This window comes from Aptenodytes patagonicus, chromosome 1, assembly GCF_965638725.1.
Source record: "Aptenodytes patagonicus chromosome 1, bAptPat1.pri.cur, whole genome shotgun sequence".
Lineage (NCBI taxonomy): Eukaryota > Metazoa > Chordata > Aves > Sphenisciformes > Spheniscidae > Aptenodytes > Aptenodytes patagonicus.
In genome coordinates this window covers 192,660,440-192,684,010 of record NC_134949.1, presented here as the reverse complement: position 1 = coordinate 192,684,010, position 23,571 = coordinate 192,660,440, and the positions used below count along the sequence as shown (strand labels likewise).

At 41.6% G+C, this 23,571-nt stretch overlaps 1 protein-coding gene across 4 annotated transcripts in view; it reads left to right on the top strand.

Moving 5' to 3' along the window:
* The window catches only part of ELF1 (E74 like ETS transcription factor 1), a 92,566-nt gene that overhangs the window by 36,530 nt on the left and 32,465 nt on the right, over nt 1-23,571 (top strand). For 2 of the 4 annotated variants that reach the window (XM_076363242.1, XM_076363225.1), the window contains exon 2: nt 16,082-16,391. In XM_076363242.1, the coding sequence (XP_076219357.1) occupies nt 16,320-16,391 (72 nt within the window). In that variant the 5' untranslated portion in view covers nt 16,082-16,319. Of the gene's footprint in view, nt 1-15,504; nt 15,698-16,081; nt 16,392-23,571 lie in introns of those variants that run through there. The other 2 variants (XM_076363234.1, XM_076363252.1) reach the window with 2 other exon arrangements.

The window sequence follows — 23,571 nt, the reverse complement described above, 5'->3', positions numbered from 1 at the left end:
TGTTTCCTGACAGTAGAAGCTGTGTGGGTGCATGTCTGCTCGACCCATCTCCAGTGTATGACGCTGTCAGGGTTTCTCTTTTGGGAGGCACAGGTGGACTTGTGCAATGGCCCCATTCAGACAGCACCTGAGAGAGAGGGCAAGTGGATGTGTGTGCGTGGGCGCATGTTTGCATGTACATGTTTGCCTGAGTGAATAAGGATGTGGGATATGGTGGTGCCTTTGCCTTTGAAGTCTACATAGCAAGAGTGGTCATGAGCCAACAAGCTGTATATCAAAATCTTTCTGAGCCTGGGTGCTGTAATATCTGTATTACTTGCTCTGCGGAGCCGAGGGGAGGTAGAAAGAGGTCTCCAGGTTTGTGAGCCAGTGGCTGCGGCAAGGTTGCGCTGCTTTCTGTTGCAGGATGAGACCAAGTTGGGCACAAAACTCAGTCCAGGGTGACCGGGCAATTTTGTGTTTTCCCCAAGCGATTTGGTTCCCCCCAGCCCTGCTGCCTTGCTTCCCCCTGCAGCTGTGGAGTCAGGCTGGCACGTGGAGCCCTGTGGTAGGGGCTACAGCTGGATGGCACAGGGACGCGCGCAGCAGCCACCTCTGATGCCTGATTTAGTTCTGCAAAAGACACAGGAACTTGAATGATGAAATGAGGAAGAGGTGAGGCTTGAATTTCTCTACACCTGCTTTGTGGGGGCTCTGAAACTTTCCAGAATACCCTGATTTTGTAGGTCTTTTCATGTAACACTCATAAATTCTGTGTTTAGTTCATTAGCAGTGAATTCCTGTGTTCCTGGGAGCAGGTGTGTGCTCATATGAGAGTGACTTAGGCTTCAGTGCAAACATTTCCCCAGACATTACGAAATGAGAAATACTGTCCTGTCCAGACGCTGCCTTCCCTGGAGGGACCTTTGCAGACCCTGCTCTTTTTCCATGTCACTCTTAAGAGAAATCTTTTTGCCTTTTTTTATTAATCTTGTTGGTCTTCAACTCATGTTTCATCACTGTTTGAAACCCCATGGTGGGAATTGTTAGTCTAGCAACAAGTCAGGAGATAATTTATATTCTTTTAATAGCCAAGTTCACTGGTTTGAAATTCCCCAGACAAATAGTCTCCCTTCTTAATCCCACCCCATGCAAATACTTTAGAACATAAAATTTAAGCTACGCTGATCTGTAAGAAGAAAAATGTACAAATGGCATGGGAATATTAGTTTTTGACTTATTCTACATAGCTGCAAGTTAATGTATTTATTACTGTAATTACGGTAAGCATCATGAAGCACACACATTTTCAGAATAATCTGAGTGAATACATTGCATTTTAGACTGCATTAAAATTGGCAGCTTAAAAAGTATTACCTAACTTTAATTATGGCTTGAGTGAACGTTCTCCACTGTAACTGTGTAAATGGTCTCAGGCCTTGCAGAGGTTTTCAAGGCATGATTTTAGATGCAGTATTCTCTGTTTGGTTCTTTACCTAAGATTTGTTTTTCTGCAGACATTTACATGAATCAGATCTGTTACATGTTACGTCCTGGATAGATGTTCAGTACAGCAGAAATGCCTGTACTCTTCATACTGTTAATGCTCCTTCTCCAATTTAGGCAGCCTTCAGCATGCCATTGATCTAACCCAGCAGCAGCTTTTGGTGAAAGGTAACACTGAAGAAGTAGGTGAAGGGCATCGTTTTAAAAAAGGCAGCTTGTCGGCTCGGGAGATGACTACTCTTGCTATGCAGGCTTAAAAGGCAAAGGCACAGGCACCGGCACCATCATATTCCACATCCTTGGACTTGGGGTACTGGTGGGTGAAAAGCTGGACATGAACCGACAATGTGCGCTTGCAGCCCAGAAAGCCAGCTGTATCCTGGGCTGCATCAAAAGCAGCGTGTCCAGCAGGTCGAGGGAGGTGATTCTGTCCCTCTACTCCGCTCTGCTGAGACCCCACCTGGAGTACTGCGTCCAGCTCTGGAGCCCTCAGCACAGGAGAGACATGGACCTGTTGGAGTGGGTCCAGAGGAGGGTCACAAAACTCGTCAAATGGATGGAACACCTCTCCTATGAGGAAAGGCTAAGAGAGTTGGGGTTGTTCAGCCTGGAGAAGAGAAGGCTCTGGGGAGACCTTATTGCAGCCTATCAGTACTTAAAGGGGGCCTATAAGAAAGATGGGGACAAACTTTTTAGCAGGGCCTGTAGCAATAGGACAAGGTGTAATGGTTTTAAAATAAAAGAGGGTAGATTTAGACTAGATAGAAGGAAGATTTTTTTTTTTTTACGCTGAGGGTGGTGAAACACTGGCACAGGTTGTCCAGAGAGGTGGTGGATGCCCCATCCCTGGAAACCTTCAAGGTCAGGTTGGACGGGGCTCTGAGCAACCTGATCTAGTTGAAGATGTCCCTGCCCACGGCAGGGGGGTTGGACTAGATGACCTTTAGAGGTCCCTTCCAACCCAGACTATTCTATGATTCTATGGCTGTCTTAGAAAACTCACAAAGACTTCTTCCCAGGGCCTGTAGTGACAGGACAAGGGGCAGTGGTTTTAAACTGAAAGAGGGTAGATTTAGATTGGACATAAGGAAGAAATTTTTTTACACTGAGGGTGGTGAGGCACTGGCACGGGTTGCCCAGAGAAGCTGTGGATGCCCCATCCCTGGAAGCGTTCAAGGCCAGGTTGGATGGGGCTTTGAGCAACCTATCTAGTGCAAGATGTCCCTTCCCATGGCAGGGGGTTTGGACTAGATGATCTTTAAAGGTCCCTTCTGACCCCGACCATTCTGTGATTCTGTGAAAACAGCACAACCGTTCAGTGAGTGTCTGACTTGGCAAACACCTGGAACCTGGACGTAGATGATTACCTTTTGAAAAGCTGGCTGAAATGAGACAAACATATCCAAGAGGGAAATAAGAGAAACATAGAAGCGTTTGCCTCTGAAAACAATATTCTTAAAGTATATCAAGTGAGTTAATGCTGAAGATGCCAATAGGGGAAAGAAGGAAAGATCATGACAAAGATTGGGAATGAAAAAACCCAGACCTACGGTCTCTCTGCAGGGGTGAGGAAGTCATCTCAGGAAGGTTTAGAGACGAGACAATTCTGTTCCTTTTTCTGGGTGCAATGGAGGTATATTCAGTGTGTCTACATTAGGTGAGATAATTGGGATAACCTGCACATAGAGCTCTTTGTGCTGTGCACTCCACGCCCATAAGTAGTTGGCTGTCTAGTAACAAGGTGGTTTGTGTACCAAACAAGTTACAGCGAGAGCCTAGGGTTCGGTGTTTTTTTTAGCTTTGTTTTGTTTTTTGAAGTCCCTCTGGCTATATAATACCTTTTCTAACAAAGGCCACGTCCCTCTCTCCTTGTCTCTGCATGCGTGTGTTGGTGCTTTCTTAAAAGTTTCCAATCTCAAGTTCAGTTTTAAACTAATGTTTTGAGAGTATTCTTGAGTTCAGAGCAAACTGGTTGGTGGGTGACTTTGCTCCCTTTCCTGCATGCTGCAGGAGAGTTTACTAATTGTGTTTACTTGAGCATATCTGGAGTATTTTGTTGCTTCTTGCCTTTCTCCGTGGTGAGCTGTGACCAGGAACGCCGGTACGAATTACCCATGCAGAAAGCACGTACCAGCTCAGAGCTGTGACTTCTTGTGCTGAGGGAAAATGTACAGTCAGCCTTCTACCCCAAATGAGCCTTAGCCCTTCTGCCTGTGAGTTTAAAAGCTTAGCTCCCTCATTCTATGATTTTCAATAAATTTAAATATTTTTTTTGTTAGGCCTGTAGATGACACGAGTTACAGCTGCAGTGATCTGTAAAATATGATAGACTAGAAATCAGGCAGAAGAGTTCACCTCAGAAAGGAGTAACAAACCCCATGCCTTGATTTGGGAGACTATCTTGAAGGTGTGGAGTTTGTTTTGGTGTCCCATTTAAGAGAACAAGTCTATCATGGCCTACATGAATTCTTCTTACATGAAAGCTGTCTGAGCTACAGTAAAGAACCTGATTCAGCCAAAAATAAAGTCGAATGCACTCATACTAAAAAAACCCAGTTACATTAGCAAAGACAAACAGTGGGGAAAAAAAAACCAGACTGGTCAGTCCTGGAGGTTAGTGGGAGGGTGTTCATGAAGTCTGACTTCCCTGTCTGCAACTGTACCTTATCAATCTGCCTGGCTGTAGGTACTTTGCACCTCTTCTTATATTACCTTTCATTCCTGTTTCTACAGGCTTTTTTGAATCAAGTATTTCTGCTTGTGAAATGTTAGGAGGTGTTGTCACTCACTTTTGGGTTGGGCTTTTTTGTTGCTTTTGTTTTTTTTTTTTTAATCTGTATGAAAGCTTAGTGCAAACGTCAGGTTTGTGATTTTGATGAAGTAGGAGATTTGTCTTAATTTTTCTGAGAGATTTGCTGATGGAGATGTGTCTCTCCTGTCCTAACCTCATAAATAACTCCCTGGCTGTGTTAGTAATAGTATTGGACTCTCCAAGCCCTTAAAACCAAAAAATTCACAGTACTACTTGTCTTAGTTCACTCATCAAACAATTTCAGAAAGAACTTAGAAGAAAAAGTAATCTTGATGGTCGTGGCTGAACAGGTGATAAAGTGGACCCTTGGGGATGTATAAGGAAGGTGAGGTGTGTGTTGGGGCACCATATGGGCACTGTGCTCTGTCTGATTACAGACTGGAGAAAACAGGTCACCTCTTGCCTGGTGCGAAAAACCTCACTGATGAATTCCTGTGGTATAACCATTGGAAATGCGTGACTGAGTACTTCATTTCTTATATTTGTGGGTAAAGTTAAATTGTGATTAAAAAGCTTCAGGCACAGTTTGCAATAATGTGTTTTAACTGATAAGTTTTATAAATAAGAAAGACTGAAAATCTGATGTTTCTGTCTATATTTTACCTGCGCATCATTGTTAACCACAATGCTAACTTAAATATAAATGTTAGTGCTCTTCTAAATCCAGAGCTAGAATCTCTCAAAGACCGAAACACTTGTTTAACGCTGTGTTAAGAAAGCAGCTTATGGTAAGTGTTAGTTGCATTGCTCTGTGATCTGGGCTGTACCATTTCTTGACACGAGCCCTCTTAGCCATTTATTTTTTGCTTTTCTTTGATTGGGTCTGTGATTCTTGTCTGAAGGGTTAAAAAGTTAGTTAAGTAAAGATTTAGGTTAAAGCAGCATGCAAATAAAACTCTTCTTGTGTGTTTCATCCATGCTCTCTGAGTTGGCTCGCTTTTATGAGTGTAATGGTGTGAGTATTACCTTATATTCTCAGCTTTAGCAAAATGGACCCCTTGTCCCAAGAAGGAGGCTGCCTGAACAACCCTGGGTGAGTTGTAAGAATATACATACTTATTTGTTAAGTCTCCGTTTAATTCCGAGGTGTATGATGTATGTGTAGGAAAGCTAAGGTACCTGTCATATAGGAACATGTAAAATACCTTATGTAGTCCTCTGAAGCATCACCATCACAGCTGATGTTCACAGGAATGGCCACGTATCTTGCATGAAGAGAGAAATTGCTGCTACTTTTTTTTCAGCGTTGTATGGTTTAACTCGCCGCTGTCTAGACTGCAGACCCTAGTCTGTGGAAACAGGATTAGCAGCACACCCTCCAGAAAGGGAAGGTGGGCTAAAAGCCGTCAGGGAGAAGGTGGAAGAGCCAAGCCCAGGGTATCACTGTGTCCTGGCAGGCAGAGGGAAGCCGGTGGAGCTGGGAGAACTGTGGGCTGGAAACGCCATCTGCTCGTGCTGCGCCAGACACGTGCTGAAAACGTGCCTGGCTGCCTCCTAGTCTAGCAGCGTCTGAAGGGAGGCGAGGAATTAGTGTAATTAGATGATCTTGAACCCAGAATGAGCCATTTGGGGTTTCTGAGACCTGCTAAAATAAGCAGCACGTGCTTCCAGGCCATGGTTTTCGTTGGAGGTAGGAGAAGTCTCTCTGCTGCTGGGTCTCCAGGTTTGTTCTTGCGGGCATCTCAGGGCCACTGTTGTCGGCGTAGCCTGCCTGAGTCCTCCAGTTTGTAAAATGAAATCTCACGCCATCCTGTAGCTGTCAGGTAAGAAGGAAAAATGACTCCTCTGCTGCAAACGTTTTTTAGGTGATACGTTCTAGCATAAAAGTTTTTCCTGTTGGTAGCAAGGGTTAAACATTGAGGGCAACAGGTATAGGCAAACTTAGGTATGTGATATGTTCGACTGTTTTGCAAGGTGCTATAAATGTTGGCTCCGTGTAATCTGATACCAGGGTAGGACAGGCTAACTTAATGAAGGAAAATAGACAGCAATGTAAAAGAACTGGAAATTCAAGTCTAGCTGACTAATACCAGCCTGCTCCAGAGGCTTTTGACTGTTCATATTGCTGACAGCTGACAGCAAATGAGAGGCAAACAACAGAAACATTGCCTAATCTGCTCTATATTAATAAAAATTCTTTAAAGACACTGCAAAGGTAAGACCCTTTACGTTTCTCAACCTGGCGGAGTTGCTGAACGCAGCCTTGAACATACACATCATCGACAGGAGTAAAGTACCAAACTGAGGCTTGAAGTCTGTGTCTGTGTGTGTTTGGGAAAGGGGAGGCTTCAGCAAGTTCTGTGTGGATTAGTTTGTGCCCCTTTCTAGTTGGTGCACATGAATCAAATTCAGATTTCTGAAACTGCTCAAATACTCAAACGTAGAAATGCAAATCACACAGTATTTCTATGGCTACAACAGAGAGTAATTTGAACTTATTTAAATGTTTTGTTCGTTGTGCTTGACAGTCCAGTTGGAAAAGTTTAAATAAATTGCAAAGGAAAGCCACAGAATGGTAAAAATCTGTGTTGCAGAAGTTGTAACGGGGATTTTTACTGAGCTTGGTCCTGTAGCATCTTCTGCAGAATGCTGAAAAAATCCTGTGGGAGTTTAACTCCGTGATCTAGAATTACCGATGCTTGGCTGGAAAAGGTCACCTGGAATAAGAAACTTTTGACTCAAACCCGATGTCCGCTGGCCTTTTTTTCAGTTTCCCCCTTTAATGTATATATTTTGTGTGCATTTATATTCCAGTTAAAAAAAAAAAGTCTACGTCTTTGGCCAGCAGATTTTTCTTTGGTAAACTTAACTTTTACCTGCAGGTGATTTAAAAATAATGACTGTGTTACTAATTTGTGGGCAAACTAATTTTTAGAGAACAGTTGACAGTTTTATATCAGTATTGGGTACAGACTGGCAACTGGTAATTTGTGAAGTCTGGCACCTAGCCAAAACAATTCTATTTCATTTCCCCTGATCTTTCTTCTTCCCACTGCCACCACTTAATTCTCTTGTGTATGCGTTATTCAAAAGAGCAAAACCTCTCGGGGTCAAGCCGTTCTTCCCCCCTCCACCCTCTTTTACAAGTTTCCTCATATCCTGTTCTAGCTGTCTTGGAGCTTAGCCCTTCAGCTGTCTCTGTACTGAGACCCTTTCCCTTTGAAATCAGTGAGATTTGACTTACCTGCAGCTCTCTTATTATAGTTGCTTAGAGGATCGTGGTCTTAATGCTCCTTAAAAGGTGCTATTAAATGCCAGAAACCGCTTGAGGGTGCCTTTTAAAACATTTATTCTATGTCACTGGAATAATTCACTTGGTTTACAGAAATTTCTGAACAGGATTTGGGATTTTATCAATTTAGTTTTCTCTGTATCTTTTTTAACCAGCTGTTTGAGATTTTGTGCAATATAAAAAATAGTAGGATATCTTTGATACTAATGTTATTTATTAATGCTGGTAATTTGGTTATCTTATGACAACACATAAAAACAACCCTGTCTCTGCAAATTTACTATTGGATAAAATAGCATATACTGAGTGTTGTAGGAGAGGAAATAATGAGAGATCTTTTGTTTTCCTTTCTCTCCATAATAAGTATCACTTACTTCTTGATGAGCTAGACTATGTGGACACTTGCAGGGTCATATCAAATTTATAGTCCATCTATTCTGTTTTTGGAGTGTTTAATATTTTTTTTTTCTGGTGGAGAATACGTGAGTCCAGAAGTGAGCAGTTACAAACTAAAAAACTACAGCAAAATCCTGCCTGTAGAGATGTGTGGTTGCAATCTGTATTACTGGGGGTTTGTCGTGTGTTATGACAGGTCTTTTCCATTCTGTTTAAAAAGAAATCCTTGTGTAATGAGGCTAATTTGGTCTAATTACATTGAGCTGTTTTTAAAACATTTTATAATTTTCCTAAGCTTTTGACTTCTGTCATGTCTGTAGCAAGGAGTTGAGCAAGTACATCAAGGCTGATGCATTTTTAATTGCTTTCCTTTCATCCTTTCAAAACTAGTTGCTTCTCGACTTAATTGAATGTCTCCTTGTTCTCATTTTATCAACTGGGAAATATGAGCACCTGATTTTTTTCCTTCTCTTTACCAATAGTCATGAATTAACTACAAAGGCAGAATCAAAGGACAGACCAAGTTAGTGATTCCCAAGAGTTTTGGACCAGCAAACTGCACTCCCCAGCCTCTGCATTTACTGGAGATGAGCATGCACATGTACCATTACGCAGTAGCAAGAAGAGAAGCAGGTCTTTGCTATGAATGTTACTTTTTTAAGCTGGTCCTTGGATCCATATTATACTGCTAAACAAGGCCACGCTTTTGGAAATGTTCTTAATGACAAAACCTGATGGTTGGTAGGATAAGAGACCTTTAGGTAGCCCATCACAGAGAAGTTCTTAGAAAGACTGGCAGTGATGCTGTCGGTCGCCAGGAAGCTCGGTGTGATGGTGTGCTTGTGGCCAATGTTTTTCAGGTGGTGAAGGCCTGACTTGCACATACGCTTCTCCCTTTTTTGACAGTAACTACGCACAGATGTTATTTTTGCAAGACCAAGATGTTAGTGCTGCTCTGTTCCCCAGGCTGGTAGACCGACTGCTGAGTTCTCGCAGGCTTGGCAGACGTGCGAGCTTACTGTGCACTGCCTGGGGGTGACTGTCCTTTTTAGGGGGGGGTCCAGTTAATCTCATTTGTTTGGCTTTCAGTGGATGAGGGGAAGATCAAGCTAAATATTCTCCCAGTGGTAGTGAGGTGGTGATGAGCAGCAATGGGTGCAGGTGACTGAACTGGAAGCAGAGGAGGAGCACTTCTGCATATCCCCTTGTTGTACAGGGATGTGGGAGGTTGTGGGGTTTTTGCTGCTTTGGTAGCCTAAACAGCTACACCAAAAGTAAAAAGTCAAGTCAGTAGAAGGGCACGCATTTCATATATTTATTTTGGGGTATGCATATGTGTGTGTATGTGCACATACCCACACAAAAATGGGGATAAAGTGTGTTTATGTAACTGCAACTGATACGTATATGCATGTATCTGTGCAGGCATGTAGAGTAGGTGCTGTGCAGTGAAGCAACATTATGTGGCTTTTATCTAACTGTAGTTGAAGTAATGCAGCTTATCTGTGAGCTGAGGCTTTAGTAACCCAAATTCGATCTGAAAAGTTTCAAAGCCCTACGGATAGCCAAGGCTGCTAGGTCACATAACCACTTCTGAAAATTTACCCTCATCTTCTCTTTTATGTGTCTGATGTGCCAAAAAGTGCAATTTGGGCAGCTGCAACATGGTGTTTGAATCCATTAAGCATTTTTGATTGGAGTTGGGGGCAGGTGGGGAGGGAAGGAGGTCCAATCTCTGACACGATTTGGGGAGGAAGGGAGGGCTAGCATTGTGACGTCCCATCTCCCTTCTTCTTATACCATGCACCCAACCTATGGAAATGGAAGATGAAGTTATTTTCTTCTCAGGGGAATGGGGAAGTGGGGGAAAGGATTTGGACCCTTGCTTCCCCCTGGAATGCCCTTGCTCCCTTGCTTTAGGGCAACTTACAGCTAACTTTTCCTGTTGAGTTGGCTCTACTTTGCAAGAGCAAATGCTTCGCGGAGAGGTGACTAAAACCCAGCGTGGCCTTTCTCTTGCCTGATCAGATTAGGGAGGCTTGCTCTTTATCTTAGCAGATGTTCAAATACTTTATTCAGAGCTCAAGAGCTTCAGTAGTAGAGCTGGGGAGAGCCTTCCTCGCCTCAATATCTTTTAGCTTGCTGTTTAGGACTGGCCTTTCGGTGGTAGCCTGATCTTCTGTTGCTGCAGTGTAAATCAATTATTTACAGTGCTCTATGTCTACACACCTACACTGATTTGGGGCTACCTTTACACATCGAGCATGCTGGCAGGAGAGGATACAGAGGAAAAAAAGCCTCAGCCACACTGTAATTTTCTTCAGATTTCCCGGCAGCGCTCTGCCAGGTTGCTGTGTTTGTGTACAACAGCTGTGATATATAAATGTGCTAAATAAAAGGGACTTAAAAAGTATCAGGGAACATGGGAGATAGGAAAAGGAAGGTTTTCAGTGGTGGGGGAGTCTGTAAACAGTGCTGGAGCTCTTACTGTTAATAGTCTGGAAAGGAATCTTGCCTCATGTTAAATATTCAGGCTAAAAGAGGTAGTTACCAAAAAAAAAGAAAAGATGAAAATGTGATTTTTTTTTTTTTGGTGATGGCAAAGAAGAGCTTGTTGCTTGCATTTGTGCTTTTGCTCTCTTTGGAGTAAACATGTGCTTTTATGTGAGATTTGGGGGAGGGGGGGTTCATTTAACTTCTTTTGTATTGACTGAATTGTGTGCCAATTTTTTTTTTTTTTAATGCTTGTTTATATTTAACAGATGAACCCTCTTGCTCTCTCTCTTCCTTGCTGTATATGTAGTGAGAGCCTGTGGTGACATAGGCTGGTTTCTAGCCTGGCTACAAAACAGGGATTTATTGATACCGATGATTTCTTTGTCCTTAACGAAAGCTCAGCAAAGGTCACTCTCTTGACTTTTATTATGTCAGCTGCTTTTTGCACAGTTTCCCCGAGGCAGCATGGATGCTTTCAGAAGATTTCAGGCTGTTCCTTACGTTGTTTCTTTCCTTCACTGGTGATACCCCCTTACCATGTTGTTTTCCTATCTCCTTTAATTTTGGGGAGCAGTTGAAATACTGAGCCTTCAGAAACTTCTTGTGCCAAGTAACATATATTAACTTGTTCTTACTGCTTGTCATTTTGCCAACTACAGATGCGCCAGGTCTAAGGACGTGGTTCAAAGCCCCTGTTCTCTGCAATTTCTTAATATTACTGAATAGGAATAATATGAAGAATGCCACAGTAGACTATATTGTTAGCATTTATGCTTAGTGTGGACCATACGTAAAGATCATCACGGGTTTGGGATTTCTGCATTATGAGAAATGTGGTATCATTCAGCTTTTCCCCCCTTTTTAAGAAAACCAGACCCTACAATGTATTACTTGTACAGTATCTTAAAAAGATGCACCTCTGCAGAGGGCGGACTGGCTCTGGCTTGATCCATCCTTAACCTCCACTGGTAGAAAGGAGTTAGAAACTTGAGTGAAATGATGCAGTTACTATCCATGTGTTTGACCTCACCTGGGATGGTTTTCAGTCCTTCAGTCCAAAATTTCCAGGTGATGTCTTTATTCTTCCCTTTCCTCTCATTCATGCCCCTCTTCCGCATCCAAGATGGTGTTGAGAAGGGGGTTCGGCTTTGCATTTCTGTTAAGTCACAATTTGGACGCTTCTAGACTAGAGCTAATGCTGCAGACTGTCTTAGAAAATCAATGGGAAATTTCGGTTGCAAGTCATTTGTCCCCATGCTAAGTGAGTTGAGCTGTTTCAGCAGTAACTCGGGATTCAGATCTGCATTTGAATCTTAAAGCAGCTAAGCTGGTTCTTAATTTTAAATGTATGAATGATCTTACTAACTTCACAAAAAAGGCAGTGCGGGCTGATTACAGTCATCTTCAGTAACCCTAAATGGGACCAGATCCAGTAGCTTGTTGGAGGCATCTTTCAGCTCAGCTGGGGTGCTCTCAGTACCAAGACTTGAGCCTTCCAAGTTTATAGCTGAGCTTCTTCAGCAAATTTTTGGGTTTATGCCTGCTACACCTGCTGTGGTGTGGTGCCGCTGTGTTATTTCAGTGTTCTGCATTACACTGCTTGAATGCTAAGGCAGTACGGGCTATACTGGCTCATACTGTCAGGAGTTGAAGGAAAAATTGTGGTTTTGTTACTTCCAAGTTGGAGCCTAGTTGCAGTATTGCAACTTCACTGTTGGGACCAAAAACGTTGGTTCTGGAGGTATTTCTTACGAGCTTTGTTGAACTGCCTAAATAGGGCTAGGATTAAGTGCAGGGTATATATGGTGAAGAGTGGTGGGGAAAAAAGTTGTGATGTCTAGCTGGAAGGAGTCCTACGATCTATCTTCTGGGATACCAGAGTAGCAGTGTACTAAGGGTTAAATTGGCTGAATGTGCTTTTTGACAGACTGATTGAGGAGGTTGTTTCTAGATGTTCAAATCAGTAGAGGAGGGGAATTTTCAGAGGGATTGAAATAATTTATTTTTACGTTCAGTTTCAAGGATTAAGCAAAATTAAGATGTTTATTTATATTGCTGTGTCTTAATATTGCTTTTTGTAATAAGTTTCTACAACAATTAGTTAAAATGAAAGCAAAACCTTACTTACTCTGTAGTTCTGAAAATTTGATGTAAATTTCATGGTAATATATACTGGGTTCCCTTTCTCTTAGGACTATTTGTATGTAGTCAAGCATATTGTGCATGTGAATACAATTTATGCATTTTATGCTGTTTGCAAATAACTTATTTTCTACTCACAGATGTACGTAAAATCAGGCAGGGAGATGAGTGACATTATATAGCAAAAACAATAGTCATGTTTGTGTTAGCTTATAGACAGCAGGATCCTGTGATACTCGGAATAATGAAAGCACAGTTTTTAAAAATAGATGTGGAGGAAAATATAGCTGGTTTAGAATTGTGCTGGCTTCTGTGAAAAGCTGCTCTTGTTTTCTATATGTCAGAGAAAGTGATACGGGTTAAAGGAAAGCACTTTTGCATTATTTTGCCGTGCTGTTATTGCCCAATAGATCATTTGCTATTACTGTGTACCGCTAAAGAAGTAATGAAAAATTTCCTGTAAATTATAATAGTTTGAGTGCCTAACCTTTATAAGGTTAGATATAAAAGCTCACTAAAGCCTGTTCACTCACTTGTCTTTGACTCTGGTCGTAATGTTGTGGTTAGATGTTTCTTTTCTTGTGAGAAGAAGGTCTTATTTGACTTTATTTATAGATTGCTTGGTGGTTTTGGGGAGCGGGGCGTAGGGGGGAAGGAACAGTCTGCTATGTAGTCTTACATCACTGCATCACTGTGGTGCAAAATTCGTAAAACAGCTTTTGAATGTCTGTTCCTGCAACGGTATCAGATGATTAGGATCTTCATGTTACCATAAAGTGTGACTGTTCTAAGTAGTGTTTGTGTGGATCCCTTTGGGAACAAATGCGTTACGATGCCGCAGTCTCTTAAATTATATTAAATCATGATTGTTAGTTTTTCATTGAGGGTTTTGCTGGTTTTTTTGTAAATAAAAAGTAAGAAAAGATTTCTTTATGGCTTTTAGTAGGTTTGCTGCCACAGCTTTTGGATCTTATGCATTTAGTGTGCATCTTGGTATTGTAGTATCTACTGTAAAAATATTAATATTTTACAGAATAATGAATGACCTGGCACTAACAGAATAATATGCCAGTTCTCAATGCACGCAGGGAACTTTTAAAATCTGTCTTATGGTGGCTGTACTTTCAGTTTTCCTTATACTTCATGAGCTTACTAGGTAGCCCGTCTCCAACACTTCATTTATCCTGATGTTACATTGGTGCTGTTAATAGTTACTGACCTTAGAAAGTTACTGGACCTCAAGAACTTGTACTCTTTGTTCATACATGTGGCTTCAATTAGTGTAACAGAGATGATTATAAGCCCTTGTTGTATTCTGGCTCTGGTTCTCCCTGGACAATTAGCTTAACCCCCGTTTTAAAATAAGTCTTCATTTGGAAGCTATGAAGGTTTTCATATTTGCCCAGTGATCCTTTGGAGTGAAGTTACTCTTCACTGATTAGAGGGAGTGACTTAAAATATTATTATTTCATCTTATTGGAGAGTTACAATTTATTTCTAGGCAGTAACCAAAATAGAAGTTGTACTTAAATAAATTTCCATACCTGTCCTCTCTTCTGAAAGAGCTGGTATGTCCCTATTGACACAGATTGACCCACTTCAATCACTGTCTGTAGGAAATATTAAACTGTATATTATATGGCTATGTACTTTATTTTCAGGCTGGCACACAGGATGGTAGGAATCTGGGATGGGACAAGTTGGTCTTAGTCGCGCTGTGCTGGCATGTGTGTGTAACTTCTTAATGGTGTTTTTATCTTCTAAAAGGCGAAGCCAAATAATTACATTTAGGGAAGTTACCCAGGAGTATATGGTTGCATGTAAAGCTTTCAGTACCATAGCCCTGCTGAAGTACGGAGAAAGCCTTGTTAACTCTTCAAGTCTTCCTGCAAAATGGCAGGGGCTGAGGTTGAACAGTCATGGTTCCCAAAGTACATCCTTCTCTGCTCATGCACGTAGCTCTCATTAATGCAAATGTTCTCTAGTTAGGGTTGTGGCTACTCTTATGAACCCTTTGACAGCTAATTAAAGCACGCTTTGGAAGTTGGGGAGGTTCTCCTGTTTGCATAATCTTGGGTTTCCTGGTTTCTTAGAAGGGTAGGATCTAGTGGCTTAAATGCTTGAATGCTCTGCCATCACTACTTAGGAATTTGGGAATACCACAATCTATATGGGAAAAACAGCTGTTATATTTCCTAGAGTGAGGGAGTACGATCCTCCCTAATTAAATTGCTTGGCATTGGGGAGAGGAAGATGCCCTTCATTTTTTTGAGTTTCAGCCTACTGCAAAAACAAGGCGAAGTTAAACCTCCTGTACAAAGGCAGATGTTAATCCTCGCTAATGGCACTGAAGTCGCCCAGAGGCTTTCCTGGAGGTCTCAGTCTGGATGGGTACGTGTTAGACCTCTGCCCCTTATTCTTCTGTCACAGCAGCCCTTAATCAAAGGCAGTTTAAAGAATTTTGATCAAAATGCTAGATACCACACATTTTGCTTTCCTAAAAACATACAGATTTAAATTCCTAGGCACAAACATACTCCCCTAGGTTCCTAATTTTAGACACCTGTTTCTGTTACTCTTTTGAAACGATAGATTTTTTTTTTTTTAATTAATGTATTGGTCACGTTAGTTGTATAGAAAGATTATGTTTTATGCTTGCCTTTTCCCTGGAAGTGATCCAGCACACCTCTTTGTAAGCTCATGTTAACCATAACTTTGGCGCTGATGAGTAAATGAAAACTTGGGAGCTGTAGGCACGCATCCCTCCAGTGAAGCTGTTTACATTCTGTAGTTTGGGATTTTTTTTTTCTTTGCTATTGTACTGTGCAGTTTTTTTGCCTGTGCTAATTTGCCGTGACGTGGTCAGCGCTGTTTCCTTCCGGCTGCTTGTGAGCCTGTGGTAGAGATAAGGATACGTTTACAGTGCATTTTTAACAAGAAGCTGAAGATCTGCTTCGTGTAGGAACTCGGGGACTCTCTGGATTGTACATAGAATTTATTTACTGGTTTCATCCGTTTGACACTGTGGGAATCAAGATCTAGAGCATTTTACTTGCAAAATAACAACTTTGCTAAATTTGAACTTTGTGTGAAGAAGAAAGGTGATATACTTCAGATATCCTGCAGCTGAGTAGGTCAGTCTGGGTTTTGTATTTTTACTTTGAATATGCCTTAAAGACGAGAGTTGCTAATGAATGTGAAAACTGCATATATGAATCAAATGAAAAGATGGATTTTCTTTTTGTTAACTTCCGTAACTTTTTCTTAGTCTCATGCTTTTAATATGAAACACTTTGAAACTGATGTCTTACTTCCTGAAACAGTTTTATTTTTAAGGGAATGAAAATTTGCATGTATTAATCAGTAGAAGTAATACCTCTGAAGATACAAAGGTGTCTGACTTCCTTGGAGTTAGATAGAACAGTTATAGTTTGGAGCAAGCTTTATTGTGACTGCTACTATTTCACATAGCTAAAGCGAATATTTCTTAATTATAACTTTATTTTTTCCCTCCACAGTGATAAAGGCTATCGACGTGGGAAGAACAACTCAGGAAAGGATTTCCCTTGGTTTGTTTCCCTTCGAGAAGAGAAGAACCCGGGAACACCGATGATCTAAGAAATACGAACACTGATACTTGATTCATTTCGTGATCCTGCCTTTCTGCCTAGCTGGATCTTGGTGACGCTCTCCATTCTTTCACATTGGAGAACATTTTTCTTTGTATGTGGAGCTGAGACCTGGGAATGCGTTATTATGGCAGCAGTTGTACAGCAGAATGAGCTTGTCTTTGAATTTGCCAGCAACGTCATGGAGGATGAGCAGCAGGTAATGCGACAGTGTAAGAAAGCATATTTGTACAAGTTGGTGCTCGGAATATTATGAAAACGTGAGGAAAAACTGTGGTGTAAAACAAAAAAAGCAAACGTTGAGGTCATTATTGTTGCAGCAGATCTTTGTGCTGTTTCAAAAGCTTTCTGTTGCTTCCTGTAACTTGCATGGGCGGAACAGAAATTGGTTGAAATGTTATAACTTCTGCAGTATTGCAGAGACATCCTCCTCTGAAAATGTTTTTCCTGTGTCGCTGATTTGTGCCAGTAGAATCCATCCATTTGTGATGCAGAATTCCTCAAATTCTGGTATTTGACAGTAGTTTTAATTTTCCTAGTGTGCTGGCATAAAATTCTGAATAACAGTAATGGTCACGCTACAGATGACTAGACGGAGCAGTAGGTACCTGCTCACTGCTTTTTACAGATTGGTTTCTAAATTGTGTTACTGTATGCTGGCTATTCAGAAATACGCTTCAAAGTAATTTAAATTGGTTTCTTTCACACTGCAAGGGAAAATATGTCTGTTTCTGTCTGAGGCGGCTCTCAGTTAGGTGTTGATTACCTAAACCACATCCTGTGAGTCCTGAGGCTTCAGTGAAGGATTCCTATTGTAAAAATCAGGTAGCTCCTCTATAGGTGGTGGTTAATAGTAGGGTTTTGCATTTATTAACAATGAATTAGGTGTCTGGGTACTGTGGAGAGACAGTTCTTAAAAGGCTGAGAAGTGCCACAACAAACTATTCCTCTTTTTGTGAATGTGAAAAGCATTTATCCTCCTCTCTTTCAAAAATACTTTCGGCTTTATAATCTTGTCTCTGGGTTTTCTGTATGGCCTAGTACCTGGCTGGGTCAGTGGCCTGTTTCTGCTGTCAGAGTCATACGATCATTTCAATGAACTGAGCGTTGTCTGTCTAAAGTGCTAACTCAGTTTTGGGTGGAACTAGTAACGTAACTTCCTTCCCTGTATTTTTCCAGAGCTTGTGGTAGCCTGGGGATTTAGATATGGGAATTGCACAAACATAGTCGAAAACGAGCCTTATTTATTACCTCTGTCTGTTGTTCGTTGCTGGCTTTACTTTATAAGCCAATGGCAGAGGGGAGAATTGAGATGAGGGGGCTGCTTCAGTGTGGTTTCTGGAAGGGGTAGTGCAAGCAAACGTGGTTTTGTTCAGTCAGCTGTGCATTCTGCCTCTTGCAATTTCTTCAGATGCTCACCTGAAAAACTTTAAAAATACTAAAGAGCACTCAACAGGGCAGTAAAACCTCCCTAAACAGAGCTTTCTCCAGCTCCAGAACAAACTCAACTTTGGCATTTATCTCATGACCCTAATAAATCCTACTCCAGATGAAGCCTAAGGAAAGAAGGCGTCCTGTAGCATACCCTAAAGGTGATCAAATCAAAGATGCGAAAGGCCAAAGAGAGAGAGTGCATAGCAGAAAGTCCATCGCTGCAAACAGTCGGATGCGAGCTCCTCTTAAATCACTGGGTTACCTTAGTTCGGATATCAAAGATGCAGGTAGCCAGCTAGCTGGCTGCACGAAGGTAGATATTAAATACTCGGTTGTAGAAAAGGAGTCCTGCATAAGGAAAGATCCGGGAAGCTGGAGCAAGATTAAGCTCAGACAAGGATTTATAGTACAACGTTAACCCAAAAAGATTGCTTATTGCTTATACCTGGTTGATCTGTTTCTTACAACATAGGAGCTATTGCTATTGCTACTCCTGAAGTTTTTAAATTCCGGACAGATTAGTTGTATTCAGGGATGGATAACACGATTTGTGTACTTTGCAAAAATTTTAGCTCTGGAAGTGCTCTGTCTTGGTCAAAAGCATTTTTTGAGCTTCATCAGTATACAAAAGGTGACATATTTATACACAGGTGTCATTTAACTGATCTTTGGATAATTATTTTTGCGATGCCCCCAAAAGCTGGCATTGCAAGAACTTTGGTACTTTTTTTCCTGTCAAAACTTTGCCTGGAGCCGTGTTGTGCCAAGAGCTGTCAGGAGATGGAACAGCTGCAGGGAGAGGTTCGGGGTCTGGATGGCAGCTACACTCAGTATTTCACGGAAGTCATAATTCATGGCTATTTTTTTAAATTTATTTTTTTTTTAAGTCTTGGTTAAACAACCGTAAATTAGGAACAGTCCATTTGCAAATGTAAGCATTTAGCCAGTGGCAGATGCCAATGGGAGGGACTCGATCACATGGCCCCGTGTGAACGGGAAAGGCGCTCTCTTATCAGCTTTATCCTTTTCAGTTTAGAAACTAATGAATTTTTTTTTTTCTTGGAGGGTTCATTTATTGCATTGTGCACATATGGTGAGGAAGAAATGAGATTAAAATATCCTTGTAATTTTGAGAAGGGAACAAGTGGCTTGCACTAATGCTACTGCTAACCTGTCTGGCTGCTGCTACGTGTCAGAGATCCTAGTTAAATAGAAGGTTTGCGCTTTTTTTTTCCCCTCTCTTCTTTTTTTTTTCGGAGAGAGAGAGACTACACACGTAAAACTGGGCATGAGCCCCTGGGGGCTTTGGCTGAGTCAGTGCTGCTGCCTAAAACTGCTTTACTTCATGTCTGCAGCTTCTCCTCTCAATGTCTTTTCATTTAGTCCTTTTGTTAACTTACAGTTAACGTGATATTTGATCAGGACATTCTTAATTTAAAAAGCTGAATAGAAGCAGCCAGAGGCTGGAACCATACTAGGAAGTTTTAAACGGTGCCAGGGACACGCTGAATCATTGCAACCATTAAATTGCTAGCATGGTCCCCAGCATGACTGCTCTGTGCCAACAGGTGCTCTCTCAAGTGGCTCTGACACGTGTAGTAACCTGTGCCTGAAGACACCTTCTGTATCTCTGAGGGATGTTTCTCTCTTCCCTTCTTCTGAGGAAGAGGGGTCCAAGCCCTTAGGTTGGGCCATGACTTCTGCACCGTCTTCTCATGCCTTGGTTTGCTCTTTCACGTTCCCTGGTGTTGCCATGGGCCTTCTGAAACATTAAGTCACCTGGTCAAGGCCAAGGTGTACTTTTTTTTACTATTTCCATCTCCTTCAGAGGGTCCTCTCCTTATCCAGTTGCAGTTTTATGAAGACTTTAAGGAAATGATTGTGAGATCCGTAATGAGGTTGTCTCCCCAGGAAAGCAAGCGGCATTTATCTGCTTCTAGCATCCCTCTGTGAAACTTGGTAATTTCTCAGATGCTAGCCATGGGAATATCTTTAAAGTCAAGAGCCTGCCTCTGCTCTTGGCACAGGAACCTTCAGCAAGAGAAAACCGAAGCCCATTTTCTAGTCACCAAGGTCCCTTTGCCTAGTTTTGTTTAGGTTTTTTTTCCAAAATAAATGTCCAGCTGTATTGCAAGTCTGAATTCTGTTGCTCTGTTAAAAAGCCAGGTTTCTTTCACGGAGGTTTCTTTCTCTTTTTTTTTTTTGCCCCCATGTAGCTTTTCTGTGCTCCTACCTATTGCATGCCTTTCTTCCCACCCATCACTCACTTGCACAAAATTTATTCCACACCAGTTAGAAGCCAGTCACCATATTCCTGGGACAAGTTTTCTTCCTTAGAGGACCTGTAGTATGAGAAGACAGTACCTCCAGAGCAGAAGAAATCCCCTTCCTTACTTTCCATTTCCGCAACCAGGATAGTGTTTTGATCTTCTGTCAGTTGGTGACAGCTCATGAGAAAATTCTCAGAGAAAAAAAGAAACACCGTGTCAGCATGTCAAACACCCAAGGATTTGAGAGCAGGAAGGAAGACTGCTGCCTTTGGCCCCCGGAGGAGGGCAGGGTTCAGTTTTCAGGGGATCATGGAGCATGACCGATGCTTTAAGGGACCTGCTCATGGGACCTTCCATGGACTTCAGCATCTGTCTGAAGCTTTGCACTCCTCCAAATTGTTAAAGGTCGGTCTACAGGACTGGTTTGTAGATAAACTATGGTGAGGAATTTGGTGTCTAAGACCTGGGAAGATTTCAGCAGTAGCTCAACTCCTTTATGTGTCCAGCAGACATGGGAGATGTGTTGAAGCCAAGCCAAAGCTTTGGCAGAGCTAGGGTGTCATATTTTAACTATATTTAGCATAAGAAAGATGAAGCTGCAGAAGTAGGCAAAAAGAAAAAATACGTAAATTGTTCTTCTATGGATTTATGTATTGATTTCTGGAAAATCATTGCTGACACTTTAATTTGGGACTTTGTTTTAATTTTGGGATACTTTGCACTCTTCCTTTTTTTTAGTGCATGTAGAACCACCTTTGTATTAGAAATAAATTATTTTGTGATCTTGCTATTAGAGAGGTAATTTAATTTGTCTTAATTGAATCACTACCTTCTAGTCCTTAATTTAATGTTTTCCCTGTGTGTAATTCTCATTACACACTAGCATCAAAGGGAGCCATAGTAAACACGGGCTCTTCTGCAGTTCTAAATGTGTACGAAGTTATTCTTGTGTCTTACAACAACAGAGCTACAGGAAGCTTTAGCTTGGCTCTCAATTGGGATTCAGGCGCTTTCAATGAAATCAGGAGCATTACAGAAGTATTGAGGTGAGGTTTTACCTCTCAATAGTCATATAAACATCAGCATACATTAGTAGTAGCTTTTAAAACTGAATGAGATGCTTGTTAATGAAATCATAACCAATTGCAATTATTGTACAAAATGTGATGACGGTTTCTGCAAAATTAATTTCAAATTAGATTTGTTTGCAGTTACGTGAATGCTTTTCTCTCTGAAAGCATATTATATATTTGTTCGAGCCTTTTCACAACTGTGGCAGGAAAGAAAATCCATACGTTGTACCTCCGTAAGGTATGAGTTGGAAGCAGGTGTAACAATGGTTTTAAAGTAAAAGGCCACAAGAAGTGATATTTACTCTGACTCTTCCAGTTCAAAACTGTTATTAATTTAAAGAAAACCACATTTAAAGTGTCTTGCCATGAGTGAATGCTTTTCTGTTCATCTCTTGCCTTTTGGAAGCGTACTGTGTCAGCAGGCTCCTCAGACGGTCCAGTGTGAGTTCAAGCGACGAGGTATTCCCCTGCCATGGGGGTTTCTCTGCCTGTAGACAGACGCAGCGACCGTGTCGGAGTATGTGTATGATGGTTGTTTCTAGGCATGGTCAAAATACAGTTTAACCTTGCAGAGCAGATCACATCTGATCATACGGATCAAACCAACTGCTGCTGAAATGCGTGACAGCAGCACTATTCAGTACCACGGGAAACATTTTGGTCAGCAGTGAAGCGTGTTTCAGTAACCCATGGATTCTTGGGCTTTTGTCATTAGGTTTCACGGCAGAGTGACGAGTAGGGTGTAATATAAATAGGGTGTTGAGTTGAAGACGTGTGACAGTCGGTTGGTTTTATCTGTGTTTCATTTAATATTCTGAAACAGTTTTTTATGACTTGTCCCCACTAGAGAATAACAGCAGTGCTGGATGGAGGTGGTTTTGCCTCTCAGAGGCCAAGTCAGTGACGTGAGTGTCAGTCATTAGAGAAGGACGGTGCTGAGCCAGAGTAATTTTTTTATCCAGAAGAAGCTAACGTGAGGCTTATCCTAAGCACAGGCAACTCGATACGTTGCCACAGACACTGCAGCTATCGAGCTGGTGCAGCGGCGGAAGCAGGGAGGAAGGAGTGCCTCGCTTCGAAGACGTGGCGGGGAGGCAGCTGGACGTTTGCCGATGAGCATGTAGGAGACAGACGCCTACATCAGAAATAGACACCCCAACGCCTCCACCCTTTTATAGTCAACAAAGAGGAATAGGCGTTTTTAGGGCACAATTCATCCTATCGTAGCACAGAAGCCTAAAACTGGGCAGGGAAACTGTGCCCTAGAAACAGCCATTTCTCTCTGTTGGCTCTGAAGGAAACCTGGGGTTGCTAGCTCAAGTCCAAGCGTTTACACCACAGCTGTGTGAAGTTAGGTGAGATGTACTTCACCCCTAGTGTCTATGAGTTAGAGCAGGATGAGAAGACTGAAATGTCTTACTTGCATCTTCCCTACCTAAAATCCATAGTTTTTACCTGCTCAGGAAAATACTGAACAGGTACTTGCAAAGCTTGCAGGTGACAGGAGCCTGAGTTGAATGTCGTATGTAATCCTTTTTAATTTTTTTTTAATGTAGTTACATATATGGGCATACAATATATGTAACTTCATCCCAAAAGTTATATACAGTGGCATATTACTGAAATTGGGGTGTTTAAACTATTTTTGTAGCATAAATTTTATCTTGGCAATGAGGCTGCAACAGACCATCTTCCTTCTAGTTTCTGGAACATATTGTTGAAAATAAAAACTTTTTTAATGCACACAGTATTTTATTTTTCTTTTCTCTTTACAGTGCTTTATCTTTTTTACTGATCTGGCTTTTATGTAATCAAATCTATTTGTTTACTCTTGCCTGGAAGCAAATAGGATCTGGGATGTTAGGGTCAGTAAACAAACAGGATGCACAATGTGAACACGATGCTTTCTGAAGAACAGCAGGGACCTCTTGGCCACCAGTGGTTCCTGGTTTCTCAGCCCAAGCAAGATGCAGCCTTGGAAAGAGGTGGCCACAAAGGTGTAGGGTAGAGGCTGACCCATTGCTTGACTTGATGTACGGCCAGTCATCTGGCAACGTGATCGCATGAGAGGGCTTTAACTGGTCTGCCCTTTGTTCATTTTTATTGATCTCGTACCGTGTTACTCTATTTTGAAGCTTGTGTTTGGTAGAGTAGGTAGGTTATTTGTGGGGATTTTGCATTTGGTTTTGTTGGGGTTTTTTTTTTGTTTAGCAGGCTGACCATGATGGAAGCCCATAGAAATCCTACTTCTGTTTCTTAGTTCTTCCTTTTTTCATGATTGCCCTTTACCACAGTTGTTGCTGAGACATGTTTTACAAAACACAGAGCGATTTAAAGTGGTAATTACTGCCTTTTAAAGCTTCTAATTGCACTTTCTACTTTCAGTATTTACATTCCAGACTCTTCCCTAGGAGAGGCTGACTCCCATAGCTGTTGTCCGCGTTGAGCCAATAGTTCTGATACCATTTTCTGTTGGTGGTGGTGTGTGTAGTGGCAAGATTGTGAGACATGAGCAATCCCTAAGCAAGCTCATAATCATATGGTTGTTTTTTTTTTTTTCTTGTGTGGTTAAATAAAAAAACCTGCTTGATCCGTGTATATC